This window comes from Cuculus canorus, chromosome 2, assembly GCF_017976375.1.
Source record: "Cuculus canorus isolate bCucCan1 chromosome 2, bCucCan1.pri, whole genome shotgun sequence".
NCBI classification, from domain to species: Eukaryota; Metazoa; Chordata; class Aves; order Cuculiformes; family Cuculidae; genus Cuculus; species Cuculus canorus.
In genome coordinates this window covers 87170031-87191329 of record NC_071402.1, presented here as the reverse complement: position 1 = coordinate 87191329, position 21299 = coordinate 87170031, and the positions used below count along the sequence as shown (strand labels likewise).

Genomic DNA, 21299 nt, shown 5'->3' with positions numbered 1-21299 from the left:
GGGTGTTTTTATTGCTACCATAGTACTGAACCATAAGGAAGAATATTTTTTTCTCATGCTATTTTCCCCAACTAAACATAATAGTTAACTCGCAAACACATAGATCACTAAGATACATTATGACAGAGGTTTATAAAAGCTGTTTTGATTTCTGTATCAATCATTGCTAGGAATTAGATTCTTAAAGCTCATTTTAACATAGTGTTTCAGTTTACGTTTAAACAGAAAAGGAACTGAAATGTTACACTGCAGCTCACCAAGCACATTCTTACACTAGAAAGCACTGGTCATAGAAATGGAAAGTCCCGAACTTTACATACATTTGTCAACGCTATACAAGCAAAGTATCAGCTTAAGTGCAAGTTGGTTAGAATCGTCCAATAATATCCAGTTTCTATTAGTTCTGCATCTCTGACAATGAAAAAAGTTCCTCTTGTCCCGCAACACACAAACGCAAACACACCTTTGCTCATCATCTGGTCGTTTGATCAAATTGAACAGTATGTGTAGAAGCTGATCTCTCTCTTTGGGTTCAGGATGGAGGCAGGCTGTACACAGTATGAGTGGGATCAATTCCTAAAAAGTCATGAGTAGGGGAAAACCAAACAAAATAAAAATGTTTTGGGCATATATTCATTAATGGCAAAAGAAACTAAGAAGATAAATCTAGCTATGTAACATCAAAACAGAGAAGATTTTAGAGTCTTGATCTCTTATCAAGTGACCTAAAAAAAGTGAAGGTCTACAAAAGTTAGAATTATTTTCCTGCTAGGAAAGGTGAGGGGAGAACCAGCACATAAAATAAAAAGCTTCGCAAATATTACAATTAACATATGTAGGTCACCTGTAACCAGAATTAGAGGACAATCATGGTTTAAATCGTTTTCACTACCACTGAACTGAAGTGAGTTGCACAGATATCTACGAACAAAGTTCCTACAGGAAAAAAAACCCAAACTACTTCTGATGCCATGGAGTTAAAGATTAAGAATTCCAATTTAAGCATGCACACAATTTTGTGCACAAGTTTGAATAAGCACTGAGAAACATCCATTGGTAAAGGTCACTGAAGACAGATACCCCTCTATTTTGTATTGATGGAGAACTATGAGATTTTTTTCAAGGTTTCTGTTTGGTTGGTTGTTTTTTATTTCAATAAAGAGACAATATCTGAAAGTGAGTTTTCTTTTTAGAGCAATTCAATTCCCTTAAGGAACAAACTACAAAGGAAATACTGTCTAAAAAATTAACTGGAAAAAAAAATACAACACTGTTGATAATAGTGAAGACCTCCTTTGTAAATATGCCTTCAGAGCTCATGGTATTCATTCCCAGAAGAAGAAATGTTTCTAAAAGATGGACTGGAAGTCCCTTTCCTTGACGTTGTTGATGTGAGCCTTTACTCCAACTGAATTTGCAAGCCACACAATTTCTAGGCGATTAATACTTTGGGGACAGAAACATCACACTGAGAGGGCTAAAGGAAAAGAACAAGACAGACCTAGGCATCTGCAGAGAAAACATGGAGAAGTAACCTGGAGACTTCCTAACCCACCTGCCGCATTCTTTTGAGCCACTTTCAGCAGACAAGCTTTTGATAAATTTTCAACTGTGACAAACAAGCAGATGACAGTGGGAAGCACTTCTGAAGTTACTAGGAAAGATTATACAAAACCTGGAAAAATCTATAGTTACTCATAATAACTTTGCAGGGAGGTGCCAATCTCGTCCTGCAGACATTCAAAGTGAACTATTCATGGTGTTCTTGAGAGTAAACTTATTAAACAAGGTGGACATGTGGTAACAACATTTAAGACACCCTCACTGCTCAACTTGTATTTTCCCAAAAAGCAATTGCTATGTTTATTTTAAACATAGAACAGTACTCTATTTTAGACCATTGCTTAAACTAGTCAACTCCTGATATGCTTTTGTTTTAATTTTACACAAATTCTATTCAGTGTGCTATTTTTCCCACATGAAGATGACCAAGAAACATCCTAAAATGCAATTTAACACTTAAAAAAATCTGAAAGTACAGAAGAAATGAGAAATGGAAAGATCCGAATTGTTCAAATCTATTTCTCAATATTTTACAGTGAGCCACTTTTTGGATTTGTTTTTAAGTAAGTGTAGTACAATGCAAAAAAATGTGAATTATGTGTATTAACAAAACTTTATAAACTATATTGCAAATCAAACCTAACTTTCTTCAGCTGAAAGCTGCTTTCCTTCTAGAATTTGCATGTTAATTTTATTTGTTTTATACTCAACATGGAGTTTTTGCTCTTTTAAATTTCTGAGAAGGCAGGGAGCTTAACATATTAACTTCTCCTGTACTTCACAGAAGCATTTTCTCTCCTGCAAACAGTACTTTAACTCAAGGTTTGAAAAAACATTACAAAAATAAAAAAACCTGCTCCTCTGAATACCACTACTTATACATTAAGATATGATCTTTTAAAGAGGAAATCAGATTGCAGTTTGTAGATAGACAACATAATTACTAGCTTCACCATAAAGAATATAGCTTATGAAAAAAACTTTAAGTAAAAAAGCCCCTGTGTTACTCTACTGAGCTCTAACTTCCTGAAATCCACTTTAAGTTCACATTATCCAACTGCTACTGCAATTATTCCTAAGTACTCCTTATAAAGATTTTTTTTTTAAATAATATAGCCCATGAAATGAGATGTGTATTTTTTAACGTCTGGGGTTTTTCTTTTATCTATTGAAACTATAACACTGACTTCACTTTCCTAGTATGTTTGAGAGCCTATTCAAACATTTTATTTGCTCACTCAGAACTACTGCTAGATTTCGAAGCAGTGCCATGAGCTTTGCTTTTTCTTTAAAGCTTCTTTTCCAATGTAAGGAAATTAACAAAGCTGTCTTTTACCAGCTGACTCTATATAAAAAGGAAACCACTTCCAAATATTCACCTAGATACTAGTACCTTGAGTGTGAAAGGCTAATGAATAACCTGACACCATTGACACAGGCAGATACAAGGCTGATTCTTTACCTTGCAGAAAGGTTGTTATTAAAGCTGATGGAATTAGCTGTATTTTCTCGTCCATTGGTCACATTCTTTCATGCATACTAGGGGAGAAGAGAGTGTTCTCTGCAATGCTGCATCAGTGCTTCTATAGTTCCTTCTATTAAGGGGAGTGGAGAAACAGTGAGAAGTCTTGAACAGTGTTCAATGTGCTTCCTATAGACTTAATGGATAGGAAGGTAAAACTGGAGGCAACAGGGGCTTTCTATGGGACAAGAACAAAACTGCTCTCAGATGGACAAAACGGGTCAAGTGAAGTCTCCCAAAGACTTAAAAGGGAACAGATTCTTCTAGGGATATCCAGGATGGTTAAGATCAAAAAAAACCCTACAGGCAGGTTCGAGCTTATTCTTTCCTGTTGTTTAGGGCTATGCCTTAGATGTAGATTTGTTTAATAAATATCAGATTTTTCATTCTCAAAAACATCAGAGAAGTGCTGTAGAAAGTGCTACTTTTCCAATACAACACAATAATATTAGCATTTGGCTGTTTAAATTAAAGAGGAGATTTCATAACATTGTTATGAGATTATATATGATTATTAACAATCAAGGAGAGGACTTCCAGTGCTACCTGAAACATTTTGCCTTCTTTGAGAAAGAATATCACTTGTGCTGACAGTCATAACGAAGAACATAAATTTAAAACAAACCCAGCAACCCTCTCTGTTTATTTTGGGATCCTTCCTAAATGTCTTGTTCATTCTCAAGTCCTTCTTTTTCCCTTTTGCTGATGACTTAGGAAAATGGATTAGTTTACGTCAGTGTTAGCCAACAGTACCAGAAGGAGCGACTTTCTGAACTGCGATACAGTTTTCCCATTAGGTGCCAAGCAGTCTGCCATTGTAACAGTCACCACTTGCAACTTGAGGAAATAAAACATCATGTACCAGAGGTCCCACCTCCACTACTGAAAAAACAAGTTTACCTCTGAGAGCTATCAGTATAGAACAGACAGAAAAAAGTTGTTTTGTTTTTACTGTGTGATGTACTTAGATACAAGTGAATGATGGACAAAGCTATGAAGCTGACCTAACGCATTGCACTGCAGAACTGAAACAACCTGTCTTCTCTCTATTCTACTTCTGCCTAACTGTCCACGCAGGTCTCTCCAAATAAAACCTCACACTTTTTTTTCACCATAGTACCTTTGGACAACTTCTCCCTAACTTATATCGACACATTGTTATCTTTGAACAGAATTCACTATTTGAGCTGATTCAAGTTCTCAATTAAAGCAACATTTACATGAGCACATGTGCAGCTCTTCATTATGGCTTTCTAACGGTAACTGATATCACCTTAGCGATATGCACAACAGTTCCTCCTTCATATTAAAAGTATTAAAAGAAAATATCAAAGTCTGGGGTTTATTAAATGCATCCCGTAACAAGCATTCGTCTGTTTTGTTGTTTCTTACAAAGTAGCAAGGAATTGCCTATTTATGTTGTTGCCTCCATTATTTTTTTTCTGCTTAACATTCTGACAAAAGTCTGGTACATAGTAGTTTCTCCCACTAATTAGTGTCTTTTTGTTGTAGTGTTCATAACCAAAATAATTGTCTTAAAGAATAAACTTAATTAGTGCTAAGTGTCAAGAATGGTTACTTAAATAGCTTAGAATAGTCATTTTTTTATTATTTCAAATATTAATGTCAAAACATGACAAACGTGACAACATAATATATAAACCTGGATGACATTATGATCAATTTTGTAAATGTGTCCCTTTTAATTTTCTCCAACAGTCAATGCATATAGTGTGAACCAATGCTATGTTAAAATTCTGTAACTTAGCCTCTGACAACCAGCAGATAAAATAATCTTATCTACAGCCACTAAGGTGGCTACAGGTATTAATAAACTGCTGATAGGGAGTCTGCTGTGCAAGAAATGTATTTGAAATTCAGAATTCATCCCTGTAGCTTTAAAATGAAAACATACTTAATCATAGGATTAGTATATGACTCTGAATTTTGTGCTACTCATCTTATTAATATTAAAATTACAACTCTACTTACATTTTGTGGGATGACACTATTATTCCAGGATCCAAATTAAGCCTCTTGTAGATCCCAAAGGGATGGCTTTTACATAAGAATCAATGTGGATATGGGTGTGAGAAAGACTTTGTACTTCCTTGTTTATATTGACTGTTTATTTGGGAACCTGCATACAAAACTACCGTGATAAAACTACGAACAACTGGCAATTAAATTAATAAACATTAAATTCAACTCGTTGTATTCAAGAACTGTGTTAAGGACATGGTGTTGAAAGACATCAGCCTTAAGACTAGAGATTAAGAGGATATTCTATCAGATTGAGCTATTTCATCCTAAGAAAACTACCCTAACCCCTCATATTCAGAGAAGGGAATTAAAGAAATTAAATAAAAAAATGCTTATGTCTATTGAGTGTGTGGGGCAACCCCACAGCCAAACACAAAACCCAACAGCCCACATAAAACAGAATAGACCTAGCAAACAGGCTAGGGTCAACATTACCTCCATTTTTCAGAAACACCACCCACAGAATCCTACTGCAATTTAGGTTTTACATAGTAACAGAAAATATTTTAATTGTTTGTTTAATTTTCTCTGTTCAACCCTGTTCTGTGAAATAGAAACAGTCATTTAGGAGAAACTGAGGGCTAACAGTTTCATGCCCAGGAACTCCAACTTACACACCTTTATGCATATCCAACCGCAATGACATCTGCTTAACACAGTCACTTAAATACACTGCCAAGCTCTGACACATTATTTTACATTTTTTAACAAAGCCAATATTTTAATGCTTCTGAAGCGTAAGACTGAGATCAAAATCAAAAACAAGATGTTCAGTTCTACTGTGTTTTAAGAGACAGTTACCTACAAAAAATGCCAGAGAATAAAAGTGCCTTGGTGATGTCTATGTGTAATTACTACCCATTAATGTGAACAACTTGAAATCTACAGCAGTATTTTCTTCTAGCGGAGTCGAGAACGGTGCCCATTCAGAATCTGAACATTCAGCACTACCTTTGCTTCAGCTTTACAAATAAACAAAAGCAAAACTCCATTCTTTGCACATTGAACTCTACAGAAATAACAGTTTCTCAGTATAAAAGTGTAGTGGTGCTAATTTAGTAAATCATCATAATCATGATTTCGATAAGTTTGCATAACACAAATGAAAGTTACAGAAACTAACTCTGGAATAATAGGTGAGATGAAAGGTATAAACAATTAAGGAAAAGCATTTCTTGATTAAGAACAAGAGTAACAAAATCCTGATATTAAGCCAAAATGTTTGCTCTGGCCCAAACTACATTGAAGTACTACATACTGCAGAGTGTGGAAGCTGTGCATACAAAAGGTTAGTCCTGTTACTTATCTAAAAGATACTGATTTTACGGATTTTTTTTAATTGATCTTTATAAGATCTTTATAAAAGGTGAGAAATCAGTATTGCACTGTTACTGCAAAAATTTTAAAAGATTGCTTTTTTTCCTTATTATAGTTTAGCCAAAGGAATCTTATGGTAAACCTTTTGACAAATAGAAGACAGCTGATTATTTTTTCTTTATTCTTAAATGTGTTTTAGTTTTAAGCGGTAAAAACAAAACTGGGGAAGCAGATTCCAAAGCAGATAAAATTTTATGATCTCACATTGCTCATCTACAAGAAGCACTATCATAGACTGCATACTCAGCCAAAGGGGTTTCCTTTGAAGAGTAGGATTTTAGTACTTTGTTACTGTTCATTCCTATTACTATTTGCTTTGCAGTATTCTCCTTTGTTACTGAGTGCATTCATCTACAAATCTACACATTGATATATACATATTTTCAAGCAGTTAGAATAAACTAGACACTTGGGATAAAAACAAATTTAGATTTGCATGCTGACATATGGAATTTTAATGACTACAAATTGCTTTCACGCAGTTAACCTATATTATGCATTATTGATTTCACCCAGTTGAACTGCTCTACTAAAGACAAGAAAAATTATCTCCTCAGCCACCCTACTCAATGCTGTATTTTTTCTCAATGCTGTGTTTTTTCCTCTTTCTTGTCTTCCATCAGAACCTACACTACAGATATCGAAAAATAATCAAAGCTGCCCTAGTACACAAGAATAATAATTTCAGAAATTAGTCAGATGTTGACACTAGCTGGTCACTTAGACGTCAGCTGTAATATTTACTGGACCACTTACTACTAACTCTGGCAGGCTGCTGCTGACCTTAAGTGGGTTAAAAGCATTGGTGAATCTCTGGTAAAGGACAAGACTTGCTGAGAGACTGTCAACCTTCACAAACTCAGTTTCTCCAAAATGAAAATGTATAGAAAAACATTTTCAGCTTAAGATTTTGCAAACAATTTCAACATGATGGATGCTTTAAGAACAAAGATACTTCAGGGAGCCATCACAAAATGATGTTTATTTCTGATGTCTAATGCACTGACAGTGTAAGATCTTAAACGCTATCACTGTACCTTTTCAGAGCAGGCTGGTGATCACTTTGCATTATAACCCAAACCTGTTATGTATCTTTCTCGAACTGGTGATCTTTTGGTATATTTTTACACCACTTCTCTGTAAAATAGTGCTAAGGCTCTCATGATAATGTTGTTTTTGGACAAGATGCAAAATTGTACCTTGTTGAAGAGAACCTAGTTCCTAGGTTAGCTTGTCATAATACTGGTATTAATAAAATACTAACAGATGGTCTACCCAAGTTTTCCTTCAAATTCCATGACTACATCTGAAAGAACGTTACAATAGTTATAGCAATGGATGGTAACTGAGAAGAGCTATTTTTAAAGCAAATTTAAATTCTTGGAGCATTAAGCACCCCATGCAATCCTGTTATACAATTCTCACTTGTGGCTTTTTCAATCAAATTGTAACAGATGATTTGTTTAAGGTGAAAATACATGTAATCAAATTTAACTTCAACTATAAAACAAATCAAATAGGAAATAGCCTAAAAGGTCACAAAAATATTAAATGCATCACACATATACTACAAGCTGTGAAAAGAAGCCAAAATATGATATCCTGCCAAGCAGAGGGAAGGAAAGGAATAAATAAGAAACCAGAAATTAAGCACTGATCCAGGAACTTTCACAGAAATATTCTGAAGGACTAGGAAAAGAACCATTTCCAGAGCACCCAGTTAACACTCCCACCCCCCTCAGAAAAAACACCGCTTTTATAAAGTTTGAGACTTTCAAAATGTGGTACATCTCAAACTCGCCACGTCAACTAATAATTACTCATATGTTAGAAAATTTAAGATTATAGGATCAGTACAAATTTCTTGAGGGTTTTTCAAAGCCTTGAAATGAATTTATGCAAAATGCACTACTAAGTCTATCATACTGTAGGTCCCCTCAACAAGAACTAAAACTTAACCAAGCTAAGCTGCTTCAAATCCTTTATTTTGGTGTTCACTATACGGCCATTGAATTATTGTTTGATATATTTTCTTATCTTTATTTTTTTTACACATTAGGTAATGTGCAGAATTTATAACAAAGCAATATGAAACTAGCTATTTTTTAATCCATCTTCAGTCCCAGTCTTCCTTTTCTAAACTACACTTTATGAATGCTTATGCAAAACAGCATCTTTATTTACATTCAAATTAAACACTACATTTTCATAATTTTCTTTAGCTTCACTTTAAATTCAAGGCAAAAATATAAGCAAGATTGCTAATTTTCTTATGAAAGGGTGTTTTTAATGAACCTGATCTTGGCTAATACAAGGAGCTGCTAGAAAAAGACAGCAAAATAGATTTTTTGTTGAAGTACATAGTACTGCAAAAGAACCTGAACATTAATCCTTATTAAAACTGATAGGTAAAATATACTAAATTAAATGTTTGAACTTGCATCCTCTGCTCTTTATAACGCAAATTAACCATGGTCTTCTCTAACAAAACATCTGTTCTACCACAAACAGATGGACCTACAGTAACAGTTAGTCTTGCTGAATGCTAATTGATGCCTTAAGCAAAGGAAGAAATATTAGGATACCATGCAGGTTTACTGAACTCACCTGACAGAGGTGTAAACCCATTTTCTAGGAGCAGAGATGCATGCACAAAAGTAAGAACATGATTGCAAGTAACAGGACTTTCATGACATTAGACACATCATCTTAAAAATGAACAAGAAAACATCCTGGTAAAAATAAAAAGTAACATTTCAGAGTTCCTCACCTCTCGCTTTGCAAGCAGCACATTAGGAACAATATGAGGCAGGCAGCGTCCCAACATTAACATGACACTTTTTTCACTGTCTGCAATCCGAGACACCTAGAAAACCAAGTTGCTTGATTAGTTCTTTTTAAATGAATGACAGGAACAGAAAAACATCTTTTCAGTGGAATAATAAGAATTGTAGCAAACTGATCACTCACCAGAAAATTATTTAATTTACTCACACACATTAAGCTGATAAGTTTTTGATCTGACACTAACTTCAAAAGCACGAATCCACATGTAGAGACTCAAAACTTCCCAATAATTACATATCCATCACTAGGTTTCATATTTAAGGTAAAATCTGAAAGCATATCCTTATTTTTAAGTTTCATGCATGTAAATTTATTCAACCATATACGTTAATAAGTTTCAATGCAATTGTTGCTTTTTTAACTATTGCTGCCATGCAGAATAAATGATCTTCTAGTTTATGTCAAGAGGGAAATATACCTCTGATCCCAAACGGCTGTCTGCTGACATCCGACAGAAAGACAATAGTGCTTGATGGAAAGCTGGTGACAATTTCCTGAAATATCATCAAAAGGGAGGGAGGGGGAAGGCATAGATGAGAAAGGTGACTGAACAAGTCCTTTCACTCTAGAGTAATCAGCTAGACAGAGACATTCGGAAAGCATGTTTTAAGTGAAGCATACTACGTAAGTTTTTGATTAAAATTACCTTTGATTTTTAGGGTGTTCAGTTTGTAGCAAAAAAAACAAATGGATGTCCTACTTGTTACTTTTAGTTCTGAAAAAGTCTTTCAAACTGCTGCACAGACAAAAATAGGACTAAAGCATGAAGAAAAGGAAGCTTTTGCAATATGAGAGGAAGCACACAATTATGCAAACTGGGTGGGGAGAACAGAAATCACAAGATACAGTGTTTTTGCTTAATGCTCTGATTCTGTATATTGCATGGTAACATTTGAGTAGTCAATTACTTACAGGCTTCCGGGTTAAACAGAGATTGTCCAACTGCCACTTTGGGATCTCAGTGTTGGGTTCAAATGTATAGCTAGAACCTCAAAACTAACCTTAAATTGCTGCCTAGTCTCTAATGTAGAGGTGTGTCTATAGAAGTACTGCCTCATGGCCATGCATAGCACCAGCCAACACAGCCAGTATACTCAAAGCCTTACGCATACACATAAAACCCTGATAACAGTCTTAAAACAGCCTTGTCTGAGGAGGATAATTTGGCTGAAATGTTCTCAGAAAACACTTACTGGACGGACTATTACATAAAACAGGCAAGCAGCAGCATCCATTTTTCCCCGTAATGACAACTCCCTCTGCCTTATCTGAAGCCTGCATTTAGATGCTATTCTAACACTGCCTCTGCCACTATGGCTAAAGAGGAAAAAGAACATTTGCCTTTCAAGCAAGCACAGAAAACATCTCTCTCTCTCTATTATCATTCTCTGTTTGGATCCTCTAATGACACACTGAGTTTACAGCAGGAGACAATTCCTATTTTTCATGCGGAAAGCGGTATCACCTTTAAACTCTTAAAAATGCTATTTCATGTACCTGGGTGCACAAAATCCTACACAAATGCAGTTAGGTGTATGGACATATATATTTTATCTAACAGATTGAAACATTATACTATTTATAGTAAACACATCATCATTCGCTATTTTCTAAGCAAATAAAGCACACTAAGAATCCAAGTTCCTACTTAAAATTGTTTAAACTAATCCAGGAGGATACAGATACATATACCAGAATATTTTTCCTCTTTTGACTATTTACAAAATTTAAAATCATAAATATTCAGTACTTCTATCATGTTTCTTCTCCCACAGATCTCAAAATACTTAACAAATAATATAATTCTGGATTAAAAAAAAAAAAAATTATTACAAACCAAGTACATAATCCACAAAGAAAATCTAGTGATACAGGTTTATAAAACACTGTATCAAATATGGTTTCCTTTGACCCTTCGCTGACATGTTAAGCCCAAAACTCAGTACAAAAATAGCTACATATTACACATGCATTACTTATTTCTGCATTTGATGGGACTTCTGAAATTAACTCAATGGGAATTCAAGGCTTTATTCAATTACTTTTCAAATAAATCCATGAATACTTATAGTTAAAAGGCCGTGAGCAGCAAAACAAATTCTATTCTTCTAGAGAATACTGTCAAATTCTACTGGAGACACTCATAGTTTCTTGCTCACTCAGTGATGTCATCCTATTTTCATACTCATCCCTACTATTCCCAAATCATTAATCTAATATTCATGCACTTAATGTCTCCCAGCACTCTAAGTTATTCTAAGCAAAAGGAAATTTGCCACAAGCCACAGATGAAAGTAGGTACACGACTTTATAAAGCACAATAGCTACAAGTTTTGATAATTACATTGTCTAGATATTAAGCTAGGATATGAAAGAGTTTAAAAAAGAAAATCTGGAAAGCTTAAATGAAACCACTGCAAATTTTCCAGAAATATCTAAGATCCATTTTAATTTTCTGTTAAACACTAGTATATTCAACTAGAAGAGAGAAATTTGTGGTAGGACTCTAAGGTACTGAATTCAGAAATCAGAAATCTATCCTCCTCTTCAATTCTAAAGCTAAGATATTGCTAAAATAGTTTCCTGTCTTCTAGGACTTGGTGCAACTCAGGAAAAACAGAAAAAAAGCATGCTTAGGGTTTGCTAGAAAAGTTAATTACTAGCAGGGGTAAGTAACTCTTTCTTTTTCTCCTCTGTCCTCCCCACCCCTCCACAGCTTGTATTAATTTTCCATCTGCACAAAATATCATACATAGATTTCTACTCAGTATTTTCAGGTGGAAGATAATTCTAGAAGCATATTACTGTATTGAAACCAGAAAAATAACACTAAAAAGAACTGACAAAATACAAAGCAGAATGGCTACCTAGGAACAGCAACAGTAAGACTGTAAATTGAGCTACTTGGGCATCTTTGTCCACAACAGTAATTTTACAAGTTGGACATACCCTCACAAAGTCTGTGGTCCATGTAAGTCTTGATTACGCAGTGCTTTATCTATCACTTAACGAACATGTTACTTGCCCTCTACACTATACTGCTTAAAAAGACCATGTAGATTTGGAAAGGCATTTTTTTGTTGCAGGGACCAGGACTGGTTTTAGAAACAAGTAGGAGGTGAAAAGAAACTCTTAGTACTAAAAATGTATGTTTGTCAAATGTACTTCTTACTAAAAATAATCAGGAACAATATGAAAATCTCTTCACCCTAAAGGTATGCTAAGTCTTTTATTTGCATTTAAAGGACAAATGATCTGATTACTGTTAGAAAAAGGTCTATCCATGTCACCAGAAGCTTTAATTGAAAAACTTAAAACTAACCTATTAGGTTTATCGAAGTGGACTGCAGCTTTAGTTGATGGAGCACAAGAGGACGGTTTCTCAGTTTCTTTACAGGGCACAGAATTGAGTGCATCATCTTTAGAAGTCCTTGAATCCACTCCAGCTGATAAAGAAAAGCTTGTTTCCTCAGTGTTTCCATATTTATTTTCATTGTCAATGCTCTTGTTATCAAAGTACCGTCCATCGTCCTCTGAGACTGTGAGAGGCACTTGTTTTAAAGAAGGATGGGGAGCTACACCGTAAGCTGTTGACACAAAGTTCTCATTCTTGAGAAAATCTATTTCACTAAAAAAGGACAAGCAAAGAATAAGATGTTTTCGTAGATTTCATGAGATGGCTGTTAGAATCACAATACCCAAGCACATCAGTAACTGTAACATTGAAAATCTTCCTCCAACTCCAGTATGTTCAAAAATTCCTTTAATAGAAATAACTTGCACCACACAAGCTTCAAATGAGCACCAGTTGAGCACTAAAGAACAGAGTTCTTTAGTCAATAATTAGTGGTAAAAAATATGTTGCACTCAGAGGGAGCGAATCAATAAAATAAGGGAATAACAGTAGTGCCACCTGATTCTGGCTGAAACGTAAGCACTGAGACATGAATAGTCACAAGACAGAACTCTATCTGGGACGTAAAACCTAATATACTACAATGAATAAATATCCCACCTGGATTTGAAATGGTAACTCTGCAAGTCACTAAAGCCACCTAAAGAAACACACTTGCCTATATATTGTATTGGTGCATCTTTTTAGAGGAATCTTACAGCTTACAGAATCATATGTTTTGACCAAACTTTTAAAGTATCTTTTTTTTTTTTTTGCTGCTGTTGAAAATGCTGTCATTTCTACTACTCCTGCTCTGTAGAAAGAAAAACTGTGTAGAAATAAGTTATTAAAACAAACATCTTTCTAACAGTGTTCGCAAGCTGTACTTAATAGTACTAAGGAGGGAAATAGAGGTGACTGAAGAGAAAATCTACACAAAGCACATGAGAACTGATTCTGTTTTCAAAGAAGTAAATAAAGAAGTTGCATTGAAAGAGTAAAACTGCATTGAAAGAGTGAAACAAATTATTTGGGTAATAAAAGGGAAATAGTTTGAAGTCTCTTCTTTTTTTTCTAAAGCAAATACCACATATTAAAGAAAAGACTGCCCTGCTCTGAAGAACTCGTAACAATTTTGTAAGTTAAGTTCTATGTTTTCATATATGTGCTAGAAAAACATTGAGAAGTTATTCCAACAGTTATCAGCAGTCAAGCAGATTGACAAGTACATACCTCTTAAGTCTTTCGATTTGTTCCATCAAAGACCATTTCTCACTGTTTAACACACTTATTTGATCTTCTAATTTTTGCACTACTAAACATTGCTAAATACAAGATAGAAACAAAAGAGTTTAGTACAATAAAGTTAAGTAGTACTGCAAACAGCTGAAACATTTCTTCTGTATAATTTCTTACTTCTATTGACTGTGGTGTTGTTTCAAATACAGGGACAGTCCCAAGTATAGGAGTAGCAGCCTCTAACTCATCATCTTCAACACCAACTGATACATCCACCACATCTCTTGCAGTAACATGATGGTTTCCAAAGTCACGATAGAGTTGTAACAGGTCAGGAGGTTTTGGAATGTTCAATCCTACATCATCCCAAAGTTCAAAATCCTTCAAAGGAATAAAAAAAACTAAACAATGCAATATATATATCCCTTTATTTTAATTTCCCTTCCTCATTTGACTGCAGGTCATACAACAGCAAAAGAATCATGTTAAGATTGCATTGTAGTGAAGAAGATGAAAGCTTAAATCAGATAGCAAGAAACAGAAGTAGAAAAGGATCCGTTTCACGACCTAAAGCAGTTTCAACTTAAAAGCAGCTCTAAAACTTCCAAAACCATGGAGATCATGATTTTTATTTATTTTTTTGGGGGGTGGGGGGGATGTAACAACTTTTTAGAATCAGATATAAAGTTGACCAAATTCTAGCAGAAGCCAGTGTGGTTGATGGAAGGCTTTCCACTGACTGGAGTATCATTTAGTTCCCATCTCATTCACAAGTACAAGTGTAATTTTCCATAAGGAAACAGTCAAATAGCTCTGTAGAGGGCTAATAGGCAGGGTGCATATTGTAATGAAACTTGGACATAACTGTATTAATTGTGTAGAGGTGTAAAAACCACTACAGCCTCCTGTCTCAAACCATGACTATATGTCCTTCCTTTCCTCATTAACATGTTACCATCCTATTACAAGACTGTTCCATGTCCATACAGATAAATAAACATGTAAGCTGTTATGCAGGAGTTGTAATGGTCTCCTCAAAACCACAAATTTTAAAAATTGAAATTTTAATGTTTTCCTTTATCCAACTGTTCAGTTTTCACTATATGTTCCCACTGCCTGGTTACATATTAAATCATCTATTCAAAGAAAGGCTATTTTCTGAAATGATGATATTAATAATCTAAAAACCCATGCATTCTATATATTCATTTTTGTATGTTTATATTTACTCTTTAGAGTTATGAACTTAACCCTTTTATTTTGCTAACTGCCTCACAATATAAAATATTGTCATCTGGGAACACATAAAAAGTAAGGATAAATTATTTATCTTCTCTCTTTTAGGGGCTGTATCTTCACAAGTATTTGTATGAAACCTAGCACTACTAAAATCAAATCTAAAATGGAAAATCAAGAAATTTTATTTAACAACACATTTTCTTTACAGATTAGGGTATGAATTGTAGGAAAAATATAGGATTACTACTTCTAGTGAGAACTGGCTGAAATGCAACATTTAATATTGAATTAAATATTTAATTCCTCTAGCAACACTGTTTTTGTGCTGAATATATATTGGGTGTTGATGTTACTCAGTGTTTTTTCCACCCAGTATCAGTCATAATGTAATTAGAACCTTCCAAACATTTGAAGAATTCTTTCCCGTGAAACACAAGCCAACAGAGACATAACACCAATCATCCTAGAAATACATCAAAGCACCGCTGTTTGGAAATATCTAAGATAATACCTCATTACTGAGAGCTTCTGCAAGACTTTATTCAATGCCACAGTATGATTAAGTGTACTCATACACATACATATGTGCTCAAGAGATGACAAATAATGAGTAAATTGTATGTCCTGCACAAATCAACTGAGTATCATTTAAGGAAAGCATTACATTCATAATTTTACTACGTGCAGATCCTTGAGTTTAAGTAAAAGCATGTCCATCAGAATCCAGGAAAGCGTATAAATACCTACAACTCGTGGTATTTTTCTTCTTGTTTTTGCTTCCTTTAAAGAATGCAAAGATTCTGACTCCTCCCACACATTTTGGAAAAATACACGTCAAAGTGCTGTATTTTCAAACCATGCTTTATTTATATATGGAAACTCTAAATTAACATATTTAACTCTTAGAACACTCATATGTATAGAGCAAACTACATGCACTGGAAATACCATTTAAGTTCATTTGAGTTTACGACAAGATCAAAATACGGAAAGCAGGCAAGTGAAAAAAGAAAAGTAAAGATAAACTTTACCTGATCATGATTTTCATCTGAAAATGTTATTGATGTAAGCTTGTAACTATTCTTCAATAAAAATTCATTAACTAGGAAGTTTAGAGCTCTTTTCTCAAGAGGTCTGATTGGCTCCTGGGAAAAAAGAAAACAATACACTACAACTTTGGTTCATCTTCCCTCTATCTATGGAAGCATATCTGCCTTAAAGTCCATGCAAAGCTCAGTTATCACCAGCCACCTACCTGAATTTCAGGACTTGATTTGTAATTTTTTCGTTCCTGCAAAGGAACTTCATTTTCTGGGGACGAAAAAAAAGTAACTAAATTTTACTACTTCACATAGGATGAGCTCAGTTACTTCTACATTGTACAAAGTAGAGGCTTAAGAAAAGGTTTATGTACACCACCTGCAGCCTGAGTCAGGTTGGCTCGGAGGGCCTGTATGGTCTCCTTGGCTTTCCGTAGTTCAAACTCCAGGACTGGACAGGGATTTGGATTAAACACACACAGGCATCCAACCAAGGCAAGGGAAACAAAAATAAAATATAAAAAGCAAGGATGGGTATGAAAAAAAATATACAATTTATATTAAACAGAAAGCATGCAACCTTTATGGAACTTATGAACATGCAGCAGAGTTGGTCTGGAAGCAAACTGGTGAACATTTTCCATAGTTTGATTTGCCTTAAGTTAGCTAAATCAAAATTTCAAGCTGTCTGACAAGGACTCGCTGTAGGGTCTTTTTTTTTTCTTTTTTGCTTGCTTGCTTTTAATTTTACATATTATTGGGAAACACTTGTTATTTCTTCCCCACTATTACAATCAGCCGACACCATCAAGTGTTTTGATTTTTTGGGGCAACAGGAGTACACAGGCAGAGGACAGATCTAAATAAAGTAAATAAATGGTGGCAGTAGAGGAAGCGGTCTCCATGTAGCAAAGCTTACACCACGAGGTGAGTGCACTGTTCCATTGAGACTACAATTTATTTTTTTTAAATATAATTATACACTGAAATTTTAGTAGTTTAAATGGCCAAACTTGAAATGTAGTTTACATAGTTTACTTTACTACTAAAAATAAAGCCATTTTAAATATCTATTTAAAAATAGTGGATTTTTCAAAACACTCTAAAATTGATTAAGATTTTAAAATTAGTTGAATACATTAAGAGATGCCCAAGACCAAAAAAAGCAAAACATGCATCTCTCATAGCTGCAACAAAAATGTCTTTGGTTCATTATTCTTAAAAGGTTCCAGTGACTTTAAACTACACCACAATTTCAATGGTCTAGAGCCAGCTTTAGAGATCCAAAACTATGCAGTTCTAGATGCCATTATCACCTGCTCCACCTCTGCTCCCCCATCCCCTCCCAGAGTGACCTTCACCCCGGTCACTGTTAAGTGCTTTTCATGTCCCAGTGTTTCGTCCAAAATGGACCAATAGCAATTCATTGGCACTGGAATTTCATGTATTTTGATGTTGGGGTCATACGTATACTGTAGCTTCAAAATTTAAAAAGCTGTACCTTTGCAAAACATACAGTGAATGTTCTTTTTTATAGCCATTTATAGTTAAAGCATCTGAGGGAACCTATTTAAGGAATTACCAGATAATTATACGATTTTCATTAAGTCTCAGATTAATCTAATCACACTTAAATATATAGTTACCAGAAAGACTGAGCCTTGTACTTAACTAGAAGAGATGAGCACAGAAGTGCTACCATACTGAAGTGTTAAACTGTTCTAAATAGACTATCTAATATTTAATTTATTCTCATGCAAAAATAAATATGTTGTAGCTGCTTTTCATAAGCATGCATAAATGATGGTTTTAATCACTGCCTGGAAACAATTTAAAATGGCATTTTGAATATTGACACAGAGAACAATGCATGGCAGAAACACTGCATTGGCTCTCCCTTGTAAGAAATGCTGCTGAAAACTACAAATAAAATGGTTTCCTCTTTTGAATATCTGTTACTAAGAATCTTTTGATAATTGGCACACATGGAAAAAAAGATTCACTCAGTTTGCATTTATCCATAAAAACTGCAGGAGTAACTACAGTACACCACATTTGCTACATGAAAGTAACTTGTTTGATGCACAGAATTTTACTGCAGCAATACAAAAGCGCAACTGAAGATACAATGAATAAAATATGTAAAATCTCTCTAGTATTCAGCAATGCTGATCTGCAAATACTTCTGTGCAACAAAGTCAGAAAATGCTCTTGTAGTAAAGTATCTAATAATTTTAGCACTTCCTTGCATTTGAGTTACTAATTCACAGCTATGATTCTAAGTTGTAAGGTACTAATTTCTTAGGTTTTGAAAATAGTAAAGAATTTAAATTAAGTAATTCTTCTGATGAAAATGACTATGTGTTAACATTTTATTCTTTGAAAATATTTTCAAAGACCAGAACAGTTGCAGATCAGGAGTGCCCTGCACTAGAATGATGTAAATAATAAAAAAAAAAAGTTTGTAAAACAACACAAACTAGAAAAACTGAGAAATCCCATTAAGGAAAATAGGAATAAGACATGTCTAAAGGTGTAGAAAGCCAAAAAACTCATGTCAGACAAACCCATGTCAGACGGCAAGAATTAATTTTTTTTGGTCACGGTAATGAAGCCATTAGAAGCCATTAGGACTTCACCCATTCAACCTTAAGTGTAGATTACTCTGCTGCATGTTTCTCTGTATACACTGGAAGATTCTCAACATGCTGTATTTGAGAAGTTGTCACTTCGCAGCATGTCACAAGAGCCACATAATTCTACTACAATACAGCATTGCTACAGTTGTAGCTCATCTCCTACTCTTAACTAATGCCACCATAATAATTACCACTACACAAACCTGGATGCATCTAAGTTAGTCACAAATGTAGCTTTCATTTGAAGAAGATTGTTTGTAGGCTTTTTATATAAACATAAATATTTTAAGTAGCTACAACATAACTTCAATAATTTAAAATTATAATTAAAACCCCCTTATTTTAGAAGCTATACTGACATGAAGTTTTCTTCCAAAATACCAAAGAATTTTTAACTCAGCACGTGTACTAATGAAATCAACACTGGCGCCATTTGTTGATGACATGGCATTCTCTTAAAAAAGCAACCTCTAACCGTTTTGCTTGTAACCACCATCAAGTACTGACTTTAAAAATAAATGACTAGATCTCCCTCTCCGTCTCCCTCTGCTGTAAAGCTTATGTACCTTAAAGAAGCTAAGCCTTCAAAAGCATTGATAAAGCCAGCTAAAGTTTAACTTCATGCTTGACTGAAGTAATAACGTGTAACTCATATTGCTTGGTGAAAGGAGGCGACGCTCTAAGAATGATGCAGAGAAGAGTTTTACTGCAGACAGCATAAGTGAGGAAACAACAAAATTGATTCTCCTCCACTTCAGGAAAGTAGAAAGCAGAAATTTAGATCTCTTAACGGGTTAATCTTCCTACAAGAAAAGGGCATTTCTGAACAATCTGTTCAGCCTTGGGGATGAAAACTGTTCTGAATTTAAGTGTGTCTCTTGCTTTTTTTTTTTTAATAAGAACTCAAATCACTACAGCTACCTTTCCAAAAAAAAATATTAGACTTACTTCAGAGAGCTGAATCTTTCAAGCAAGCAACGAAGCACTAGACCAAGATTTTCAGATCTGCAGTTCTTAAATGTTGCAGTTTTAATGCAGCTAATATAATAAACCTTAAAAGAGAAGCGCATATCAGGAGTGGGTAGCTCATCTGCTCAGCATTGAAACTTCAAAAATGAAGGTTTCTCAAGGATCTCATTCTACTCAGGCACATTTGTTAGTGACTTCACAAACCACTGAAACAGATTGAGAAGGTAGCTATAAAGAACAACTTGTGATCTGGGATATTGAGCAAGATGAGATCCATGTGAACAACAGTCCTTTTGGGCCAAGGTCAGAAAGCTGAAGAAATAAATAGTATGTCTAAAACCTGCCAGCAGTTACTTTTGCATAAGCAGTATTTTTTGCAATTTGAGTAGAATATTACAGTCTACATTAATTATTACGTCTTGTCAGACTTCTGCATATTTCGGTGTGAAGTATTTCAGACCGAAGTAGAAAGGTAGTTTTATGCTATAATGCCACTACATGGCAGTCTGGCATTTTCTTTTAAAAGTAGTTCTCCTCTGAAGTATCAAGGGCCTCTGTGCTTATCTTCCTTTCATCAAATTTGGACAAACTGTTACAAGTTCTGTTGTTGTTTGTTTCTTAACTATCATTTTGAGTTCTTCCTCCTTGTAAAGTAAATTTAGGACTATAGATGTCCTAAATTATGTGTTTAATAAACATTTATGACATTCCATTATATTTGATGGATTAGTGCATACATTTTGAGTTATACACAAGAAATAAAAATTCCCTGACTATACGTACTTGAGGTTTCCTAATTCCCACTTCCCTGATACAAGTCCTAAGAGTAAAAGAAGTGACCGTATCTACAGTCAGTGTGAAACACTTCAGGATGTGACACAAATAGACCTGAACCAGAAAGTTGAATTACGGCACAAGAGATAACTGTCAAGCTACAAAAATTATGATTAGCACGGAAGTTCACGAGCAAGCTAACAGAAAGTTTTTATCATTCTAATAGTGAGAAGCCAACACTTGACTCCTCAGCCTCACTAATGCTTTTAAGTTAATGAGACATGACCAACTTCAGAGAAGACCTGAACTACAGCAAACTTGTCTTCAGGTACAAATCTGGAAGGGAACTAAGGAGGCTTACAACTGCCTAACAGGGCTTAAGACAGGAAATGGGAAGACAAAACCAGACTCCCTTCCAGGACAAACACGATGTTAGCAAGTGGTTGTTGTATTAAAGATGCCATTTGTGGTTTATTTTTGCTTTGTTTCATTTGTTGGTTTTTATTTTTTTTTAAGATTCTCCTCTGATTTTGATGGCACACAAATAATAGTACCTATCAAAAACCATGAACAAAAATGCTCTGTAAAAAATGGAAACTACAAACCTAAGTCTACATAAATGAAGACCTCAAGAATAATCAAGTGTTTTTTGA

The 21299-nt window shown here is 34.6% G+C and overlaps 1 protein-coding gene across 4 annotated transcripts in view; it reads right to left on the bottom strand.

Moving 5' to 3' along the window:
- The window catches only part of RELCH (RAB11 binding and LisH domain, coiled-coil and HEAT repeat containing), an 88032-nt gene that overhangs the window by 41360 nt on the left and 25373 nt on the right, over positions 1-21299 (bottom strand). For 3 of the 4 annotated variants that reach the window (XM_054057558.1, XM_054057556.1, XM_054057559.1), the window contains exons 3-11: positions 16644-16715; positions 16480-16535; positions 16256-16369; positions 14163-14366; positions 13980-14071; positions 12675-12980; positions 9771-9846; positions 9276-9371; positions 464-576 (exon numbers count right to left, since the gene is read on the bottom strand). In XM_054057558.1, the coding sequence (XP_053913533.1) occupies positions 464-576; positions 9276-9371; positions 9771-9846; positions 12675-12980; positions 13980-14071; positions 14163-14366; positions 16256-16369; positions 16480-16535; positions 16644-16715 (1129 nt within the window). The remainder of the gene's footprint in view (positions 1-463; positions 577-9275; positions 9372-9770; positions 9847-12674; positions 12981-13979; positions 14072-14162; positions 14367-16255; positions 16370-16479; positions 16536-16643; positions 16716-21299) is intronic. The other variant, XM_054057557.1, reaches the window with a different exon arrangement.